At 42.6% G+C, this 18,863-nt stretch overlaps 1 protein-coding gene and 1 non-coding gene across 7 annotated transcripts in view; both read left to right on the top strand.

The window, feature by feature from the left end:
• Nucleotides 1-18,863, top strand: part of chd9 (chromodomain helicase DNA binding protein 9) — a 65,435-nt gene that overhangs the window by 40,100 nt on the left and 6,472 nt on the right. For all 6 annotated transcript variants that reach the window (XM_077519716.1, XM_077519715.1, XM_077519714.1 and 3 more), the window contains 26 exons: nt 690-758; nt 854-909; nt 1,799-1,916; nt 2,121-2,207; nt 2,749-2,886; nt 3,025-3,146; nt 4,797-5,040; nt 5,903-6,079; nt 6,310-6,453; nt 7,529-7,784; nt 7,855-8,065; nt 8,284-8,479; nt 9,107-9,295; nt 10,308-10,493; nt 10,577-10,687; nt 11,021-11,220; nt 11,304-11,503; nt 11,578-11,737; nt 14,564-14,653; nt 15,250-15,353; nt 15,460-15,577; nt 15,656-15,713; nt 16,243-16,291; nt 16,386-16,662; nt 17,478-17,683; nt 17,874-18,734. In XM_077519716.1, the coding sequence (XP_077375842.1) occupies nt 690-758; nt 854-909; nt 1,799-1,916; nt 2,121-2,207; nt 2,749-2,886; nt 3,025-3,146; nt 4,797-5,040; nt 5,903-6,079; nt 6,310-6,453; nt 7,529-7,784; nt 7,855-8,065; nt 8,284-8,479; nt 9,107-9,295; nt 10,308-10,493; nt 10,577-10,687; nt 11,021-11,220; nt 11,304-11,503; nt 11,578-11,737; nt 14,564-14,653; nt 15,250-15,353; nt 15,460-15,577; nt 15,656-15,713; nt 16,243-16,291; nt 16,386-16,662; nt 17,478-17,683; nt 17,874-18,734 (4,627 nt within the window). The remainder of the gene's footprint in view (nt 1-689; nt 759-853; nt 910-1,798; nt 1,917-2,120; nt 2,208-2,748; nt 2,887-3,024; nt 3,147-4,796; nt 5,041-5,902; nt 6,080-6,309; nt 6,454-7,528; nt 7,785-7,854; nt 8,066-8,283; nt 8,480-9,106; nt 9,296-10,307; nt 10,494-10,576; nt 10,688-11,020; nt 11,221-11,303; nt 11,504-11,577; nt 11,738-14,563; nt 14,654-15,249; nt 15,354-15,459; nt 15,578-15,655; nt 15,714-16,242; nt 16,292-16,385; nt 16,663-17,477; nt 17,684-17,873; nt 18,735-18,863) is intronic.
• On the top strand, nt 9,690-9,827 carry LOC144018230 (small nucleolar RNA SNORA16B/SNORA16A family). The gene has a single exon (XR_013283370.1). It is a non-coding gene; the product is annotated as a small nucleolar RNA SNORA16B/SNORA16A family (small nucleolar RNA).

Here is an 18,863-nt window from a genome sequence, read left to right as displayed (position 1 = left end):
AGGACTTGCTATGTACATCACTGTGAAGTCGTGCATTTTCACATTTGTAACTGTAAAAAATAAGTTAACTACTCTACTGTTATCAGACTAAACTACTCACCACATGGTATAAAATGTCAGGAGATGCGATTGCTCTCGGTGAGTAAGGTTTGTGTGCTTTTTGGCATTTTTTTTTTTTAATGACGTGGAAGTGGAAAATTAACTTGAGCATGAGGCCTAACATAATTAAGGATTTTTATGAGTTTTAAGAAGCAGTTACCAATTACCCATCCAATCACAAGTGTAATCCAAAACTCACTGGTATCGATTGGCAGAAAAAGTCTTTTAAGATTTATATGTCATAGTAGCGTCAATTAAGAAGAAGAAGAAAAAAAATAAAACATGGCAAAAAATGCTGAAAGGTAAATGCCAAAGTAAAATCTAAACACCCTTGTGAGGCTAATTCTTTAGGGATTTTCTACATTTAATACAAGCTCAATTCCAAGGCACATTGATACAACCATAATTAATGGTCCAAAAATCAGAAATTCACCTCAGGGCTTTTATTACCTTCTGTTTTATGGTCACCTCAAAGTGTATATTCCCAATAAAAAAAAATATATATATATAATAAAAAAATAAAATAAAATAAACTCGTAAGATGCCTCGTATGAGCACTAACTAAAGTTTTCGCTCGTTTCCATCTGTAGGAAAACCCCAGTGAAGAAGACGCCGCCGTTGTGGACAAAATCATGTCCTCTCGCATTGTCAAGAAGGAGGTAACGCCTTGTTGTTTCCCCCTCTTGATCCGCCTTTGATATCTGTCATCAGTTTGGTAAATTGTAGCATTATTTCTTCTATATAAATCATGTAGGTTTCTCCAGGGGTGCTGGTTGAAGTGGAAGAATTTTTTGTCAAGTACAAAAACTAGTAAGTCCTTCATGATGTTATTGTTGTTGTTTTTAAGCTGTTTGTGTTTGACGCTAGCGTGTAGTGCGAATTTTGTCAAAAAAAATATTTTGAAAAACAATGGTTTTCATCATTGCTGCCCAATAAAAATAATTTTTGTTTTGTATGTGTATGTAATGTATGTGAAACGACTATCAGTATATTTCAGATACATAATTAAAACCGATAACTAAAATAAACATAAAGAAGCATTAAAGGATACATTCTGTAAAAGAGGCAACGTTACTGATAAATGCCGTATTTCTGTTATGATCTTTGTGTGATACAATAAACCAGAAGCACCATGTACGTGCACATCTCGAAATTTATCACTGCAACATACTTCTTTGCCACTAAGTACTGTAGTACTTTCCTATTTAAACGGGGCTTTGGCAGCATCTTGCGCTTTCTGCAGTTTCAAAAAGAGTACAAAAACAGGAATAGGTGAGTTTTTCATCGAATAGTTGCGTATAGGTTCCACAGGAAAAGAGGTAAATTTATGATTTCACCAATAGAGAACAGCAAATATGTTTGGGATTATTGTATATGTTTATCACTCACTAGGAAAAAGAGAAAATGTTATTGCCAACTCCTCAGTAAAAAGTCTGATTTGAGATGCTTTTATTCAAAATAAAGTTAGGACTGGAACTACGGTTCTATGAGTCGCGGACGACCATCTTAGGTGTGAATGCTTAAAGGTATTTAAAAAAAAAAAAAATATATATATATATATATATATATATATATATATATATATATATATATATATATATAAAATCATGATCGTTTTGGTCATAATAATCTTGATGTGACATTTTCATACTGTTTCATCTCTAATTAGAAGTGTGCGTGTGTGTGTGCGTGTGCGCAGCTCCTACCTCCACTGCGAGTGGGCCACAGAGGGCCAGCTGGAAAAGGACAAGAGGATCCAGCAGAAGATCAAACGCTTCAAGATGAAACAAGCACAGCGGGCACTCTTTTTCGCCGACGTAAGGCAACGTACACTCTAATGCGCGTGCATGCGTGTTACCTGCTGTGTGCTTATGACTACAGCATGAAGCAAGTGTGTGTAGGTTGAGAGGCATCTTCACTTGCTGTGTGGGCGAGCACATCTGTGTATGCCTGTTGACTCCAGATGGCGAGTAGGCGCTGGAGTTGATTCGTTCCCTTTGTCTCCCTCTTGTGATTCCCAGATGGAAGAAGAGCCCTTCAACCCAGACTATGTCGAGGTGGACCGGGTGCTCGAGGTGTCTTATTGCGAGGACAAAGACACAGGAGAGGTAATTACAAAAGAAAAAAAAAGTGTTTATAGGGATGAAATAATTGTACCGTTAACTGTGCCAACATTTCGAATTTGAGCTTTTTCCTCCATCCCTTGCAATTAAAGGCAGCAAAAGGTCAATTTTTCAATGTCACTAAAGAATATCCAGAGTGATTATTCTGTGGTATGGGGTGTGTGAGAGTGATTCCCACCCCACACCTCCCCGATCTCCTTGGAAAATGGTTGGGGGAGAGAGTTGTGTTAAATATTTATGACAAAATCCTTATCTGTGGTTAACACCTGTTTATCCATCTAGCTGTCTGTCCATGTAGCCCCCCAATATTGCTCAATACACATCACGAAATGTTCACACTATTTTATCTTTATTTGGTAATCATATCTGGTAGTTCTATCTTCTACATCTTTGTGGCATTTATCTTTTCCATTCAAGCACCGTCTTTTGTGCCTGACAAGTGCCCCAAGGCCACGCTAACGGGCTCCCTGGCGGGCCTTTTGTCGCCGCTATGAAAGCGCTCACTCTCCTGCGTGTCTGCCGGCAGGAAGTGGTCTACTACCTGGTGAAGTGGTGCTCGCTGCCGTACGAGGACAGCACCTGGGAGCTGAAGGACGACGTGGATCAGAGCAAGATAGAGGAGTTCGAGCAGCTGCAGGCGGCCAAGCCGGACTCGCGCAGAGTGGTGAGTGGAGCAGCGTGACCCACAGCTTGTGTTCTTTTTGGATCAATTAAAAGAGACATAGTAGGCTTGGGCTTCAACTTCTATTTATTGCTATGAGGCATGCATCAAAAATGGTAATAAGCTATTTGTCTCCGGTAGGAGCGGCCCCCGGCCAACCTGTGGAAGAAGAGAGAACAGTCCCGGCAATACAGGAACAGCAACAGCCTCAGGGACTACCAGCTAGAAGGGGTCAACTGGCTACTCTTCAACTGGTACAACAGGTCAGTGTCAGGCGAAGCATCAGACTGTTTACATGTTTCACTAGGTGCTGCTGTTTTGATTAGCAATTGAGGCTTTCCACTCCATCAGAAATGATTTACAAAGAAAAGTAATTTCTATTAAGTTGTTTATCTGGTGGCCCAGATAGATAAGTCTCGACATTGTGGCGCAACCACTTGTCTCAAGTTCCCAGTAGGTCTCATGCTTTGTGACAAGCGACGACTTACATTTTTTGGTATGTCCTGCTGTTTTGGTTAGCAACAGTTATTCAATCGAAAAGTTGCCCTAAAAATTATGCAGTTACACCGAAAACAATTGACAACAGACCTAAATAGTTCTATTTCTAGATAAATGTGGCTACCCAGATAGCAGAAATAATTCTCGTAGTATCTATTGTTACATGCTGCTGTTTTGGTTAGCAACCAAGTTTTTCCATTCAGTTGACACTAGTTATGTTATTAAATTAGATGTTAACTCATATTTAGCTCAAGTAAAATTTTCAACGCTGCAGTGCACAGACCAGTATCGCCTGTGTGTGGGCCAAGACCATTAGATTCGGCTCGCCTTGCATATTCTGCAAACAAATAAACCCTGAGGAACTGCTATATAAACAAGCCCATAAACATTGGAACCCACACAATATATAATAAACGTTTGTTCCAATCATTACTTCATTTTTTTTTTTTCTTGAATTTAGTATTGCCTTCAGACGACTTCATGAAAACTGAAATGGCTCCTGATAGGAAAAAGGTTGATGTAGTTATGCCAGTGAGTATAGATTCAGACGTCTGATAATAAATATTGAATTACATTTTCTGTTGGCTGTTGCTGCACTTGTGTCCCTGCTCTCATTTAAGGATTGCGGCATTTCCTCATTTTCATAATGTGCCTTTTCTGTTTTCACCCACCATCGAAAAAGAAGGCCGGCTCTGTACACCTGGAGTATACACTCCATTATGCTTGTGTTACATTTGAGCGCGCAGGAGTATTGCGTGCCTACGCAAAGCAATTTGTCAGCAGCGGAAGGCTGCTTGAGCAGCCGGTGGGAATATCAGCGTGTTACCCCCATCCTCTGGACAGCTGTGTAAATGCTACACAAAGGAGCTTGTGATTATGCTTCTCTCTTTAGTCTTTTAATATCATTTGCTTTGTTGTTATTTTTAACTCCTGATGTGTTTTATTTTATGTGCTTGACGCAGTGCAATAATACTACACCCACTTCCTTTAACAGTTTTTCTATCAGGATGAGAATGTTTCTGTTAATATTTTGTAAACGTTAGTTATTTGATAGTTCATTAATCTATTTTTTATTACATTATTATCAAGATAGCAGAGTAGAGAAAGCTTGTCATCATGCTTATAAACTAGTGCTATTTCAAATAAGAATGGTCACCTGACCATATTATATCGCTTTCTGTAGTCGGGTACTTTTTTGAAAATCTAAAATATGCTAACATGACTGCAGTTGTTATGTTAACTTATAGAAAGAGATAGTTTAAAAAAAAAAAAAAAAAAGTGGTAAAAGATTGATAAGGAATTATGTCATTCCATTTTGTACCATGTCTAATGGAAATTGGATCAAATGCTTACCTGTACATGCCAGCAGTTGGTATGCTGACACATGGTCTTTCGTTTTCAACCTTCGTCCTTAGGCGAAACTGCATTCTGGCCGACGAGATGGGCCTAGGGAAGACCATCCAGTCAATTACCTTCCTGGAGGAGATTTACCGCGTGGGCATCAAGGCGCCTTTCCTCATCATCGCCCCGCTGTCCACCATCGCCAACTGGGAGCGCGAGTTCCGCACGTGGACACACCTGAACGTCATTGTGTACCACGGCAGCGTTGTCAGCAGGCAGATGCTGCAGCAGTACGAGATGTACTTCAGGGACGGGCAGGTAAACCCGAGCGTTGTTTAAGGCTATCGCTTGCATACCAGATGGCTGGGAAGCTGAACACTTTTCTGGGTTTTGTAGAACTTTTTCAATCGCTTCTGACTGGCTAATATTAACTTCTGTTTAGGGTGCCAGCTGTTTGACATGCACTTTCATCCCCTTTTGAATTTTTTTTTGGGGGGGGGGTCACCCCTCACCCCTCACCCCTATTTTTTCCTCTCAGTCGAGCTGATTTGCGTTCGAATCTCAGGACTTCCTGCATGGAGTTTGCATGTGCTTGCGTGCTTACTCTGGCACTCACACATTGCAAAAACAGGCATGTTAGGTTCATTAAATAACGGGAATTGTCCATAGGTAAATGTTTGTTTATATTGTATGTGAGCTGTGGGACCAGTGCAGGATGTAGAAAGGTGATTATGCTGCTGACACACCTCGTTGGCATTTCTCCAGCATTTAGATGCTACATTGTCAGTCATATGATGGCTTAGCATTCCTGAGAACAAAGAAAGATGTTGTGGAACAGAGCAAGGCTGCCACCTCACAGTTGATGTCAGCGCAGCCTCCGATGGGGGGCGGGGGGGCACTCCATCAGCGGCTCTCGGGCTTGTCTGTTGTGCGAAGGAGGCTGATGTATAATCGAGTGGGCCTCCGGAGGCCCGTTGTCAAGGCGATGGTAACAAATGCAGAGGCGGAGTGAGTCGATGGTTACGCGTACGTGCTGACAAATAAACAACCCTGTGGGTGGGAGGAGGATAGGTGGAGGGTTAAGTCTCTCCTGTGGCGAAATAGAATTGAAATGTGTCAAATTAACTTTCACCTAAAATGGTTGACTGGTCCTGTCAAATGCGTTTGTTGTTGTCTTAAGGGCCGCGTGTTGCGGGGCGCCTACAAGTTCCAGGCGGCCATCACCACATTCGAGATGATCCTAGGAGGCTGCCCCGAGCTCAATGCCATCGAGTGGCGCTGTGTCATCATTGACGAGGCGCACCGCCTCAAAAACAAGAACTGCAAGCTGCTGGAAGGCTTCAAGCTCATGAGCCTGGTAGGCCTAACTTTCAGTGAAACTTTGTTCATGTTTGATGCTACATGCTACAGTTCAGCTAATTCATTCATATTATGACATATATATATATATATATATATATATATATATATATATATATATATATATATATATATATATATATATATATATATATATATATATATATTCATACTTATGACTATGTGTAATTGCTCTAATGTTAGCGGCTTTGCTTGTGTTTTTGTCAGGAGCACAAAGTCCTGCTGACGGGCACTCCTCTCCAAAACACAGTGGAGGAACTCTTCAGCCTGCTGCACTTCCTGGAGCCGGCACGTTTCCCGTCAGAGAACACCTTCATGCAGGAATTTGGAGACCTCAAAACTGAAGAACAGGTTAGCTCGTGATTGTGGTACCCTATCAAAATGTCTCTATGGCAAGCGTGGACACTTAATGTTCATGTCTGATCCTGCAGACTTGAAAGGGGGCTTTTATCTAACTAGGCCATGGTGCCATTTTGTAGCGCACACACACATGGTGGATTGTGATGACAGATAGTAGTGGATTAATGCAACTCAGTCTTTGAGCGTGTATACACACAGTGACTCCAAATGGAATTAAAGCTGAAACAAGTAATTACAATTATTTCCTAGTAGGCGTCCTAACATTTGTCCAAATGAGCTTCAGTCAGAAAGCAGAATTGCAAATGGCTGTTTCAAATCTAATTGGCCAACTTTCAGGTATCAGTTTACATTTGAACATTTATAAAAGTTTTATGATGGTGAAAGTTTGATCCTGGACTGGTTTAATTTCTGCTATTTCCTATGGTGACAATTTGATTCCGCTGTATTTCCTTGAAGGGGTATATTGTGAGGCCTTGTTCAAGTTGCTGTTTACAAATAACTACAGCGAGCCGTGGGGGGTGGGGGTGGGGATTATTAATTAGCAATCTTAACTGAATATTGATTTTGGTATGTGAGTTCCGTCTCTGTTGGCTGCCGCCGCAAGGCTTTTTTTTTTTTTTTGCCAGCTCACTGATCACTTCATAAGACTTGTTTGTATGCATGTTTGTGACAATGAAGTGTGTGCGTGTGTGTGTTTTTGTCTTAAATGGTGTCTGTTCTTTGGAAAGTGGAAGCTCAAGCCTCATGTTTTGTTAGCAGCAGACATCTCTAGCATCTCTAGCTCCTGTGTGTTATTTTTTTGGCACATTTTTTGTCGTTGGTGCATTGTCGCCCAAGAATCTAAGTGAAATGAACATCTGATCCAATAAAAACATTTACAGTACTAGTATGACTATAACAATTGCAGGATTGGCTCGTGGGATACATGGTGGTTGTTTGTGCCATGCATTTCTATCTTAAATGTAAAACATCTGTGTTGTTACCATGATGTTTTTTCAATGTCCAGATATAGAGTCTATAATGAAACGATAGTACTTCAAAGTTCTCCTTTTTGGGCGTCCAACAGGTGCAGAAGCTGCAGGGCATCCTTAAGCCGATGATGCTGCGGCGCTTGAAGGAGGATGTGGAGAAGAAACTGGCGCCCAAGGAGGAGACAATCATTGAAGTGGAGCTCACTAACATTCAAAAGAAGTACTATCGCGCCATCCTGGAGAAGAACTTTTCCTTCCTGGCCAAGGGAGCAGGCCAGGCTAACATGCCCAACCTGGTCAACACTATGATGGAGCTAAGGAAGTGCTGCAACCACCCCTACCTCATCAAAGGTAACATTGGAGCCCAGAAATGAGAAAAGATATGGGTCATGCAGCTAATGCCGTCTGTGCTCTTTTTCAGGGGCAGAAGAAAAGATCCTGGAGGACTTCAGGGAGGTGTATAGCCCGGCCGCCCTGGACTTCCACCTGCAAGCCATGGTGCAGTCTGCCGGAAAGCTGGTCCTCATCGACAAACTGCTGCCCAAGATGAAAGCCGGCGGGCACAAGGTGCTCATCTTCTCCCAAATGGTGCGCTGCCTGGACATCTTGGAAGACTACCTCATTCAGAGAAGGTACTTATCAATATCAAGCTCCAGCTTTTTTTTTTTTTTTTTTTTAATGATTATGAATTTGTCAGACAACCCTTCTTTTTAAATAAGGAAAAATTATTTGGTTGTTTTATTTCACGCTCAATTGTTGGGCAGCGAAACCAGAGTCCAAAATTTATGTATACAAGCGTCAATTTTCCATAATGTGCCCTATTTAATATCAACCCCTCCTGTCTTGGCAGGTACTTGTACGAGCGGATAGACGGACGCGTTCGAGGCAACCTGCGACAGGCGGCCATCGACCGCTTCAGCAAGCCCGACTCGGACCGCTTTGTTTTCCTGCTGTGCACACGAGCCGGCGGCTTGGGGATCAACCTGACGGCGGCCGACACCTGCATCATCTTCGACTCAGACTGGAACCCACAGAACGACCTCCAGGTAACGCTTGCGTGGACCTGTGAAAACGGCTGACGTCAAATCAAATTATCATGCAAATGCTATATTTTCATTTATTTAAATAGCTGATGCAAATGACGCTCAGCTTAATATTCAATTTATGAGCCATGGAGAATAATACAAATATTTTGAAAAACCTCCCGATGATAACGGCAACCTGTAAAATGTCTTGATACTCCTTTGTTCCTAATAAGGTTTGTTCAAAAACATTTGCATTATACATTAAATGATGCCGAGTGGCATTTGCCTTGACTGCTTAAGAAAAGCAGAGAAAAATATCAGTTGCTTAAAAATTTTAGTGTATTTTCTAGGTTCTCCAAAAGATGTTGTTCTAATTCTGTAATACACCTTTATTTAGAAAAAAAACACACAAAAAAAACACCACTTAGATGTCGTTTAAGAAAGGAAAAAAAAAAACTTTATTCATGCAGGGTTGTCCTTATGTTTGCTTTAGTATAGTGATCAACTGCCCTGCCCCCCCTCCCCCCTCCCTTTTTTTTTTTTTTTTTTAATAATTTGGAATTAGTGTATGTTGCAAATTTTTGGTGGACCCCTATAGACCCCAGTTTGAGAACGGCATTAATTGTTGGCCTCCTGTATTTTGCACAGGCGCAGGCTCGCTGCCACCGGATTGGGCAGAACAAGGCGGTGAAGGTGTATCGCCTCATCACCAGGAACTCGTACGAACGAGAGATGTTTGACCGCGCCAGCCTCAAACTTGGTTTGGATAAAGCCGTTTTGCAGAGCATGAGCGGCCGTGACAACAGCTTGGGAGGAACAGGAGGCACTGGGGGAGGGGTAAGTCATGAGAATTTATTTTATTTGTCTTTATTTTGAATTGATTCTGGTTCAGTATTGATGGTTCAATAATTTTAAATTGACGAATGAATGAATTTAACTAATACCCAGTCGAGACCATAAGATACCGGTAGTTTTATTTTATTGACTTTGTTTCGTTTTTATTTCATTTTGTATTTTATTTTAAGTTTTTTTTAGCCAGGCCTGTTCAGCTACATACTCATGATTAATTGATTACTTGAAAGAAGTAACTGATAGGTTTATCAATTATTAAAATAATCCTTACTTGTGGCTCTAAAGTGTGATCCTTGTGAACAACGGCAGCATAACAACAGTATAACACAGCACTAACTCAATATAGGCATTAGAAGGCCAATGTTGAGTTTCTTTGGAAAAAGGCTCCAATCGAAGCCATTTCTGCTCCCCTTTAGCAGTGAATGGTCAAGAGGATGCCGAGATTAAAGACTTTCTCTGACGGTCGCTGTTCAGTTCCAACATAACTGTTCCAGCAACATTTGGAGAAAGAACAAGTATATTACATTTTTTAATTAATAGACCCTGTAAAGTTTACTCATGGATTTTTTTCTGAACACACGACACGTTAGGCATGGCAAGGCAACTTTATTTATATAATGAATTTTATACACAAGGTATTATTGTTGCTTGTGTTTCATATAGTTAAAAAACATTTTAAGGCAAAAAAATATTTAAAGGTAAAATAATTGACATGTGAGGAAGAAAAAAAACAAGAATTTAAGAATTTAAAAGCAAAGTAAACATAAAAAATAGTTTAACAAAATTACTAAATGAATGTACAGTGCAGAAACATGTTTTAGTAAAGATTGATTATAGAAATGCTCTAAAAAAACATTTGAATTTGACCCAAGGTAGCACATACAGGCTGAAAAAAAGGGGTCCAATGATTGACCTTTGTGGGACCTCAGCTGTCATGGCCATTCGATCACATGCAAAACTTTGCTCCCATTTTAATGATTTCATTCCCACTTCCCAGGCGGTCCAGCAACAGTTGTCCAAAAAGGAGATTGAGGACCTGCTGAGACGTGGAGCCTACGGCGCCATAATGGACGAGGAGGATGAGGGGGCCAAGTTCTGCGAGGAGGACATCGACCAGATCCTCCAACGCCGAACCAAGACCATCACTATCGAGTCTGAGGGCCGAGGGTCCACCTTTGCCAAGGTGACATGGCATGCCTGGACATTTTATATTGGAGGGATGGCTACCAAATGTGATTGCTAAGATTGTCCGATGTCATCGTCCAGGCCAGTTTTGTAGCATCCGGGAACCGCACAGACATCTCTCTGGATGACCCCAACTTCTGGGACAAGTGGGCAAAAAAGGCAGACATCGATATGGAAATGGCCAATGGCAGAGTAAGCAACTTACTTACCTTGCACTATATCAAGTAGGGAACAGTTGTCTTCAGTAAGTTATAGGTCAGTGATTCAGCAAAGTGTCATATGTGACTTTGATCTTCCCGAAGAATCTACAAGTGCTCCATAAGTCACTTGAACTTTTGGCCCATTTTCCATGGAATTGTAAGTTCATATTTGATCCAAGTTCCAATGGGCCAGACTCCAGTATATACCTTTGGTTCATTAGGCATTATTTTTTTCATTTTAATTTTTATTTTTTATTTCTTGAAAATATGATGTCAGTGGAGTTTTGAAAATATTGAAAACTCAGCGTTCTTGTCACACCTCCAGAACAGCCTGGTTATTGACACACCCCGCGTCAGGAAGCAGACGAGGCCCTTCAGCTCCACCAAGGATGAGTTAGCGGAGCTGTCTGAGGGCGACAGCGACAGTGACGACACCAAGCCCAAAGTCAGACGGGCCCATGAGCGGCCCAACAGCTATGGACGGACAGAATGCTTCCGTGTGGAGAAGAACCTGCTGGTGTACGGGTATGCGCATGAACTTCTAAGAAGGGTTGAGGTCAGGGGATGAATAGGGCCTCACCATGAGTTTTCATTTGATCCTCTTCCAGGTGGGGCCGCTGGAAGGACATCCTCAACCACGGCCGTTTCAAGAAGCAGCTGACCGATTGGGACGTGGAGTCCATCTGCAGGGCGCTGCTGGCCTACTGCCTGGTGCATTATCGCGGCGACGACAAGATCAAAGGCTTCATGTGGGACCTGATTGCACCCGCCGAAGACGGACGCACCAAGGAGCTGCAGAATCACTTGGGTATGTGAACTCTTTGACGTCTTAGAACCCAAGGGAGAAGAGGATGGACTAACCTTGCGTTCCTCCGCCACCAGGTCTATCTGCACCTGTTCCCCGGGGTCGCAAGGGCAAGAAGATGAAGACCCAGTCCAGCTCGTTTGACATCCACAAAGCCGAGTGGTTGCGGAAGCACAATCCGGAGCATATGCTCCAGGACGACGGCTACAAGAAACACCTCAAGCACCACTGCAACAAGTAGGTTAACACAGTTCACGGTTTTACTAGTATAATTTAAAGTTTAATTTAGTTAGTTCATTTAGTAGTTTATAAACAGTATTGGTGATTTCAACATGAGCCAAGACGTATATGTTTTTCTTTCGGGATTCAATTTCATTCAAAAGACAGCAAAGTTTCAGTGGATCTGTCTGGTGGATTGTATTAGTTTACTACTATTAGGTTGCCAAGATGTTCAGGTTTGTTTCATCTCGATACGCCAGATTAGATTACCCCGTCAGTGGTTTCACCATATCTACACTCATTCACACATTTTCATGAGCTTTTAAAAAATAAAGCACTCTGATAACCTCTACATCTATGAAAATTAATAAGTTAATCCATTAGTAAGTTTGATTCAAGTTCATAGGTTTGATATTAATAGTGGTTATTAAAAATAAATGTGATGAATTAATAGAAATTTACCAGTGTAGAGAAAGCCACCTGTGTAGAAAATAAGTACCCAGTACTGTAATGCAATGCAGGAAATTGACACTGGCTGTGCTGCAGTAAATGTCTTTTAGTCTATGCTGTAGTCCACTAAAGAAATAGATGGCTGTAGTTTGAACACTCCGCGATGTAAACTATTTATTTATTTATTAGAATCGAAATTGGCAACAAACCAACGAACCATAATTGTTGAAATTCAAATAATGTCCATCCCTGGATTAGTCGCTGGATTGATCACAACTTAACACTCGATTAGTCATGTCTTGAAGCAGTCAGTCAGTCACTGGGCCTATTTATAAGTGATCCATCCACTGATTTTTTTCCATTTGGGTCACAAGTGAGCTGGAGTCTATGCTAGCTGACTGGTAGCTGACTTAACAACTGGGCACGTTCACACGTATGCACACCTTACAGTCTTCAATGAACTTAGTAACATGTATGTTTTTTTTTGTTTTTTTTTGTTTTTTTTATATAAGAGGAATCTGGGGAAAACCTAAAATGCGCAGAAAAAACATGCAAACACAAGATTCAAGTGTGATGCAAATGGGCTAACCACGAGGCTAGCAAAATGTGGTTTAATAACATTAATCTTCCCCATAGTCATTGAAGGAAATGTAGTGAAAAGCAAAGAGAATGCACTCGTCACTCTTTTGGCCGCGCACCCCCTTGCTCGGGTAATGAGTTGACGAGCCACTAAAAGACGCACTGGAGCCGACACTCTGCTGATTCATTATCAGATGCAGCGAGCGGTTGAGTGATGGAAATCTTAATGAGACTTCAGTCTTGGCTAATGGCCGCCATTGATCACCCTTACTCGCAGACAGAGGGGATAGGGGGTGGCTGCTATGGAGACAAAAGCCAAATAGATGATGGCCGCCTGTGTTGTATTCCATCGAAAGTTCCCCTTTGTTTCCCAGCCCAACCTGGTTGAATCCAGCCATTGTCCAATACGCGGGCTTTGCTGACGACGATGTTTTCCCTCTGGAGGACGCTCCCTGGCGTTGGATAGAAACCAAAGCGAGGAGTGACATGTCACGCTTAAGAGCTCATGTTGTCACTTGCGACGTCTCGCCCCGCTCGTGTTGCTTCTGGCTGGTCTGGTGCCCGTGAACAGAGCCGAGGGGGATTCCTCGCATGCCAGCCGGCTGTGTCACGCAACTCAGCTGGCTCGCTGCATAACGAGCGAGTGACAGCGCGCAGTGTTGCCTGTGTGTGCGTGCGTGTGTGAGTCACACTGCACGCACTTGCATTGAACCTGGAAGGAGAGTGATGACAGGTGCGGTGGAGCGTCACAGCAGCTGCTTCAGTCACACTGGAGTGTTTGGAGGCTGAGTGGGCCTAGTCGACTTATCACACTCCATTTTTCCCAAAAAAGATGTTGAGCTCAAAATGTATAAAACTTGGATCTGGTTGGCCCCTTGCTCCTCTATGGAAGCTTTTTAGTTAATAATTTTCCATTCCAACAGTCTAATAGGTCCAATTTCTTTGTATTTCCGTCTGATTTCCTGTTCTGTTCGCGACAGTGCATGTGTTGACTTCCTGTTCATGCTGACTCTGTTCCTGTTACAACCTAGTAGGCGTGACTGACATTGTGTGTGTGTGTGTGTGTGTGTGTGTGTGTGTGTGTGTGTGTGTACATAACTGAGGGATTTTCAATGCCACTTTTTTTTTTCAGACCGATGTCAGTATAAGTACTCAACTCTTGAGTCGTCGCCCATACCAAGTACCAATACCAATAGTACTTTTGATACATAAAATGATTTTCTTATTATTATTTTACTAATGTCTAGTTACTGGTCCTACAACGGCCAGACGAGGGCTGCTGTTGCAAGTACGATACCTTGAAATATGCCCTTGTATCGATACTCGCCCATCCCTAGTGTGTATATGTTAGGGTTGGATTTATATATTTTTTATCAAATGATTTTCCTATTCACAGCCAAATATTGATTCATAAAACTATAAATCTATCCTTTTAATAGGTCTTCCCAACCCAACCAATTCATGTGAAAATAGAATTTTACTTGAAATCAAAACAGAATTTGACTTAATTTACTGCTCACAAGAATAAAATTTAAATATTATACAAAACAATATAGACAGTACTGGTATATACAACATAAAAACTTGTACCGTGTGAAATCCATAAATTTGTCTTTGTGAGTTTTTTTGTTTTTCTGCATCGTTAACACATATTTTATCCATATTTTTTGAGGGTTGAAGGTGCATTGTTATGTATCATTTGGTGTTCATTGTGTTCAACCAGACCGTGTGTGCGTGTTTGTGTCGCTCCCTCAAGCGATTGTGCGTGGTCAGGTTTTTTTTTTCTTTTCTAAGCGGCGGCTTTTCTGCGTGCAGGGTGCTGCTCCGCGTCAGAATGCTGTACTACCTGAAACAAGAGGTGATAGGCGACGAGGCCCAGAACGTTCTGAACAACGTGGATGCTAGGTGAGTGCACCGTTAACCTTCCAGTACTTAGAGACTTTTAACCAACAAAGATGTGAAATTGATGGTTTAAATATTTGATGAGGAGTGACTAATTGCACAGCAACAATCGATGACTGATTTCCAGGCCTGTACTTGCTCTGCAAATTGCAATCTTTGTCATAATCACATTTTATTAATTTTCATTAATGTCTGGATGCTTTCTGTACTTGGGCTTTAAAAATATAACACATTTATCAGTATGCCAAGGGCATAGTATATTACAGTAACACATATATTACACACATAACAGCATCATATGAACTAATAAATGAATACAAACTGAAGAAATATTTAAATGGAAGAGAAAAGGGTGTTGTTTTTGAATGTAGAATCATCAACCTGTTGAAGGGTCCAGCCAAATATTTACTATTGAGCTCCACCTGCTGGAAATTTTTATAACTACATTACAAAGGTCAGCAAAACAAGCTTGAGGTAAAATGGCAATTAAGAGTGCATTGGAATGACAGTCTTTGGAAAATCATACAAAAGAGGCTGAAATGTTTTCATGATTAATGTTATACTCTTGTAATTTATATCTTACTCAATTGCTCCTTCAGTGAGATTAAGATCTGGGTGCCAGAACCGGACCACTCGGAACTGCCAGCCTTGTGGTGGGATTCCATCTCTGACAAGTGTTTGCTACTGGGGGTCTACAAGCATGGTGAGTGTATACATACCTCTTATTCAGCTAGGCCCCATCTCAGCTGACTTAATATTGTTTCCTTTTTTTTTTTTTTTTTTTTTTTTTTTTTTTTTTTAAATTACAGGTTATGAGAAGTACAACACCATCCGAGCGGACCCTGCGCTCTGCTTCCTAGAGCGCGTCGGCCGACCCGACGACAAGGCCATCGCTGCCGAACAGAGAAGCAACGATTTCATGGACGGGTATGTAGAAAACGCCCAAAAATATTTTTCATTGAACAATAATCTAGAAAATGAGACATTTTGTGTGCACGTTGGCAGGGATGTGGACGATCCAGAGTACAAGCCTGCTCCAGCTCTGCTGAAGGACGACATGGAGGTAAACATCAGACCCCGCCAAAGGCCAACCTTGTCTCCTTTTGAAAAGGCCGATCAATAATCTGACTGACAGAGACAAACGCGTTCACTCTCAGCACTGACTTAGCGGTCACGTTAGCTCTCGTTACTCATTCAAAGAAGGTGTTGTGTATTTTATCACAATTCAAAAAGTTTCTATGGTATTTTGTCACGTCTGTGACATGTTTTTGTTAGAATTCCCCTCACTTCATAAACCTTACTTCATGTCGAACTGAAATCAAGCAGTTATCGCTGGACGAGTGGCAAGCATATGCATTTTGTTACCATGACGACTAGGGGTGAGATTAGAACTTGGGGCCCCGAAAGGCGAGCATGGACTATAATCATACGCACATCCTGTCAAGACAGCATGGATTCTATATTCACTGATGGAGGCAAAACTTGGTCACTAAGCCAGATACCAAATTATTGGCTAAAAGTCAGTTTTCCATAATATGATCCTTTTAAAATGAGATGTTCTTCTTGAAAGTAAAACACCAATTTCCCCATAGGATGACGCCTCCTCTCCCGGAGACTTGGTTGTTACTGACAATGCCGGAGGTGAGTATTAGTCGCACATAAATCCTGCACGTTGTCAGCATGTCCCGGAAATTCCACAGACATTAATTAGCAGAAATGCTTTCCTTCACCCCAGACGCGGTTTCGGGAGTAGCGAGCGCCTTCTGGCCCTCGTCCTCCTTGCTCACAGCCCGGCTGAGGCGTCTGATCACGGCCTCGCAGCGCTACACCAAGAGCCGGCAGATCCTTCAAATCCATCAGGTGCAGTCGCAGTCCCAGTCCCAGCTGGCTGCCATGATGTCGGCGCCGCTCGGCCCACCGCCGCTGCCTTCGGCGGCGTTACTGATGCCGCCAGTGTCTCTCAGTGACCCGCTTAACCCTAAAATGGCCGCTAAGATTGAACGTCAACAAAGGTGGGAAAAAATGATTGGCGGAATAAGAAATATATGCACTGATTAATATTGTATGTCTATGCACACTCCAGTAATGTACTTTATGCATATGCATATTTTTGGCAGAAACTTTATTAGGTACCAACACACACGCATCATGCAAGCGATATATATATTAAGCACATATTGTATTATGATGCAGGGCAGTTTTGATTTTGTTTTTTTTGTTTTTAACCACTACTGGCTATAAATATAATAAAATAAATATGACAAAAGATAAGTTTGTAACGGCTTATTTAGTTAATGTTTTGATTAAATATTATGACTTATTGATTATGTGAGGCAAATTTGAATATTTTTTATTTTATTTTAAAATTTAAAAATGAATTTGCATTTCAGCAAGAGAGAGGACTAAAGGATTCAGCTTCATTTATCACAACATTTATTGCATCAGATTTCTGCAATATGTATTGTGTCAAGACGTCATGGCACAGTACCAAACAAAAATAAAATAGGCTATAGCTGTACTGTTCACCAAAAAGGTTTTGCTGTACTGCATTGTGAAGAAATGATGAGCTAGATTCAGTTTACTCACAAATGTATTTTATTTGGGCCTGTTTAGTTGAATTCAAAGCTGAATTGAAACTTTCAGGAACTGAACAATGACCTACACAAATAGGAAATTATCATTTTTGGACAGATAAAATTGGATAATTTATACCTAATGGTCTCTTTCAGCACGCTAATGTGCTGCAGTGCAGTGGTTGGTAATCTTACATATTAGTTCTATTTAACATTAAAAAAAATGTATCGGCCATTTATTCCATTGTCAATAGATGGACCAGGCGAGAGGAGGCCGACTTCTACCGGGTGGTCTCTACTTTTGGCGTGGTATTCAACCCGACGTTGGGCCGCTTCGACTGGACAAAATTCCGGGCGATGGCACGGCTGCACAAGAAGACAGACGAAAGCCTGCAGAAGTACCTGTGCGCCTTCGCCGCCATGTGCCGACGGGTTTGCCGCCTGCCGCCCAAAGAAGGAGGTCAGAGAATACATACACTTGCATGTACCGGGTGACCGGGTGTTGCAGCTATGCAAGTGGCTACTCATTCTCACACAGCCCAGAAAATCGCGATGTAGCGGCATAACACCATACATGACAAACAAACAGTGGTCTTTGGATTTAACGTGATTTCCTAGCATGCTCATATTCATCCCATCTTTATCCCCAGACTCTGCTGTGGACCCATCCCTCAACATCCAGCCCATCACGGAGGAACGGGCGTCGCGCACCTTGTACCGGGTGGAACTGCTACGCCAGGTCAGGGAGCAGGTCCTTCGCCACCCGTTGCTCTACGAGCGCCTGCAACTGTGTCAGATCAGCTCTGACCTACCGGCCTGGTGGGAAGTCGGCACCCACGACCGGGACCTGCTCATCGGCGCCGCCAAGCACGGGGTCAGCCGCACGGATTATCACATACTCCGGGACCCCGATTTGGGCTTCGTGGCGGCCCAGCGCAGCTACAGCCAGACGAAGGCCTTGCCGACGCAGCCGCAATCGCTGGGCTTCACGCCGCTCCTGCAACCTCAGTACCAGGTGTCGGCCTCTGCTTCGGCGGTTCCGCCCCCTGCTCCGAGGGACTCGGAGACCGGAGGCGTTATCCCGAAAGCGGAGCCCCACTCAGAAGGGGAGGAAAGCAGGGAGAAAGCGAAGGAGGGCTGGAATCCCGCCCTAGCAGCGGAGACCCCCACAGGAGTTGCGGAGGACAAACCCGACAGCGAGGGACAGATGGTGGCAGCAAGGACAAAGCCCCTCACACCCAACTCCTCCGAGAGAAAGCCCAAGAAGGTCAGCAAGAGAGGGAGGCGGAGCAGGGAGAGGCGGGCCTCAGGGACCGACTCGGACGGCTCGTCGTCCAGCTCTTCATCGCGCTCCTCCTCATCTTCCTCGTCGTCCTCTTCTTCCTCATCCCACTCCGGGTCCAGCTCGTCTTCGTCTTCTTCGTCCTGTTCTTCTGGCTCTTCCTCGTCGTCGTCCTCATCCTCTTCTTCGGATGACAGTGACAGCGAAGGAGAGGACGGAAAGAAGAAAGGTGAGAACCCAAGAGGCGGTGTACGCAGTAACCATAAAATGCTCTCGCCAAATTGGAATGACAAAATACTAAATGAATTGATGACTGTTATGGCAAACAGTATCACAAATACGGATGTGTTGATATCCA

The sequence above is a fragment of the Festucalex cinctus genome, chromosome 4 (assembly GCF_051991245.1).
Source record: "Festucalex cinctus isolate MCC-2025b chromosome 4, RoL_Fcin_1.0, whole genome shotgun sequence".
In the NCBI taxonomy this organism is placed as follows: domain Eukaryota; kingdom Metazoa; phylum Chordata; class Actinopteri; order Syngnathiformes; family Syngnathidae; genus Festucalex; species Festucalex cinctus.
This window is presented reverse-complemented; position numbering and strand designations above follow the sequence as displayed.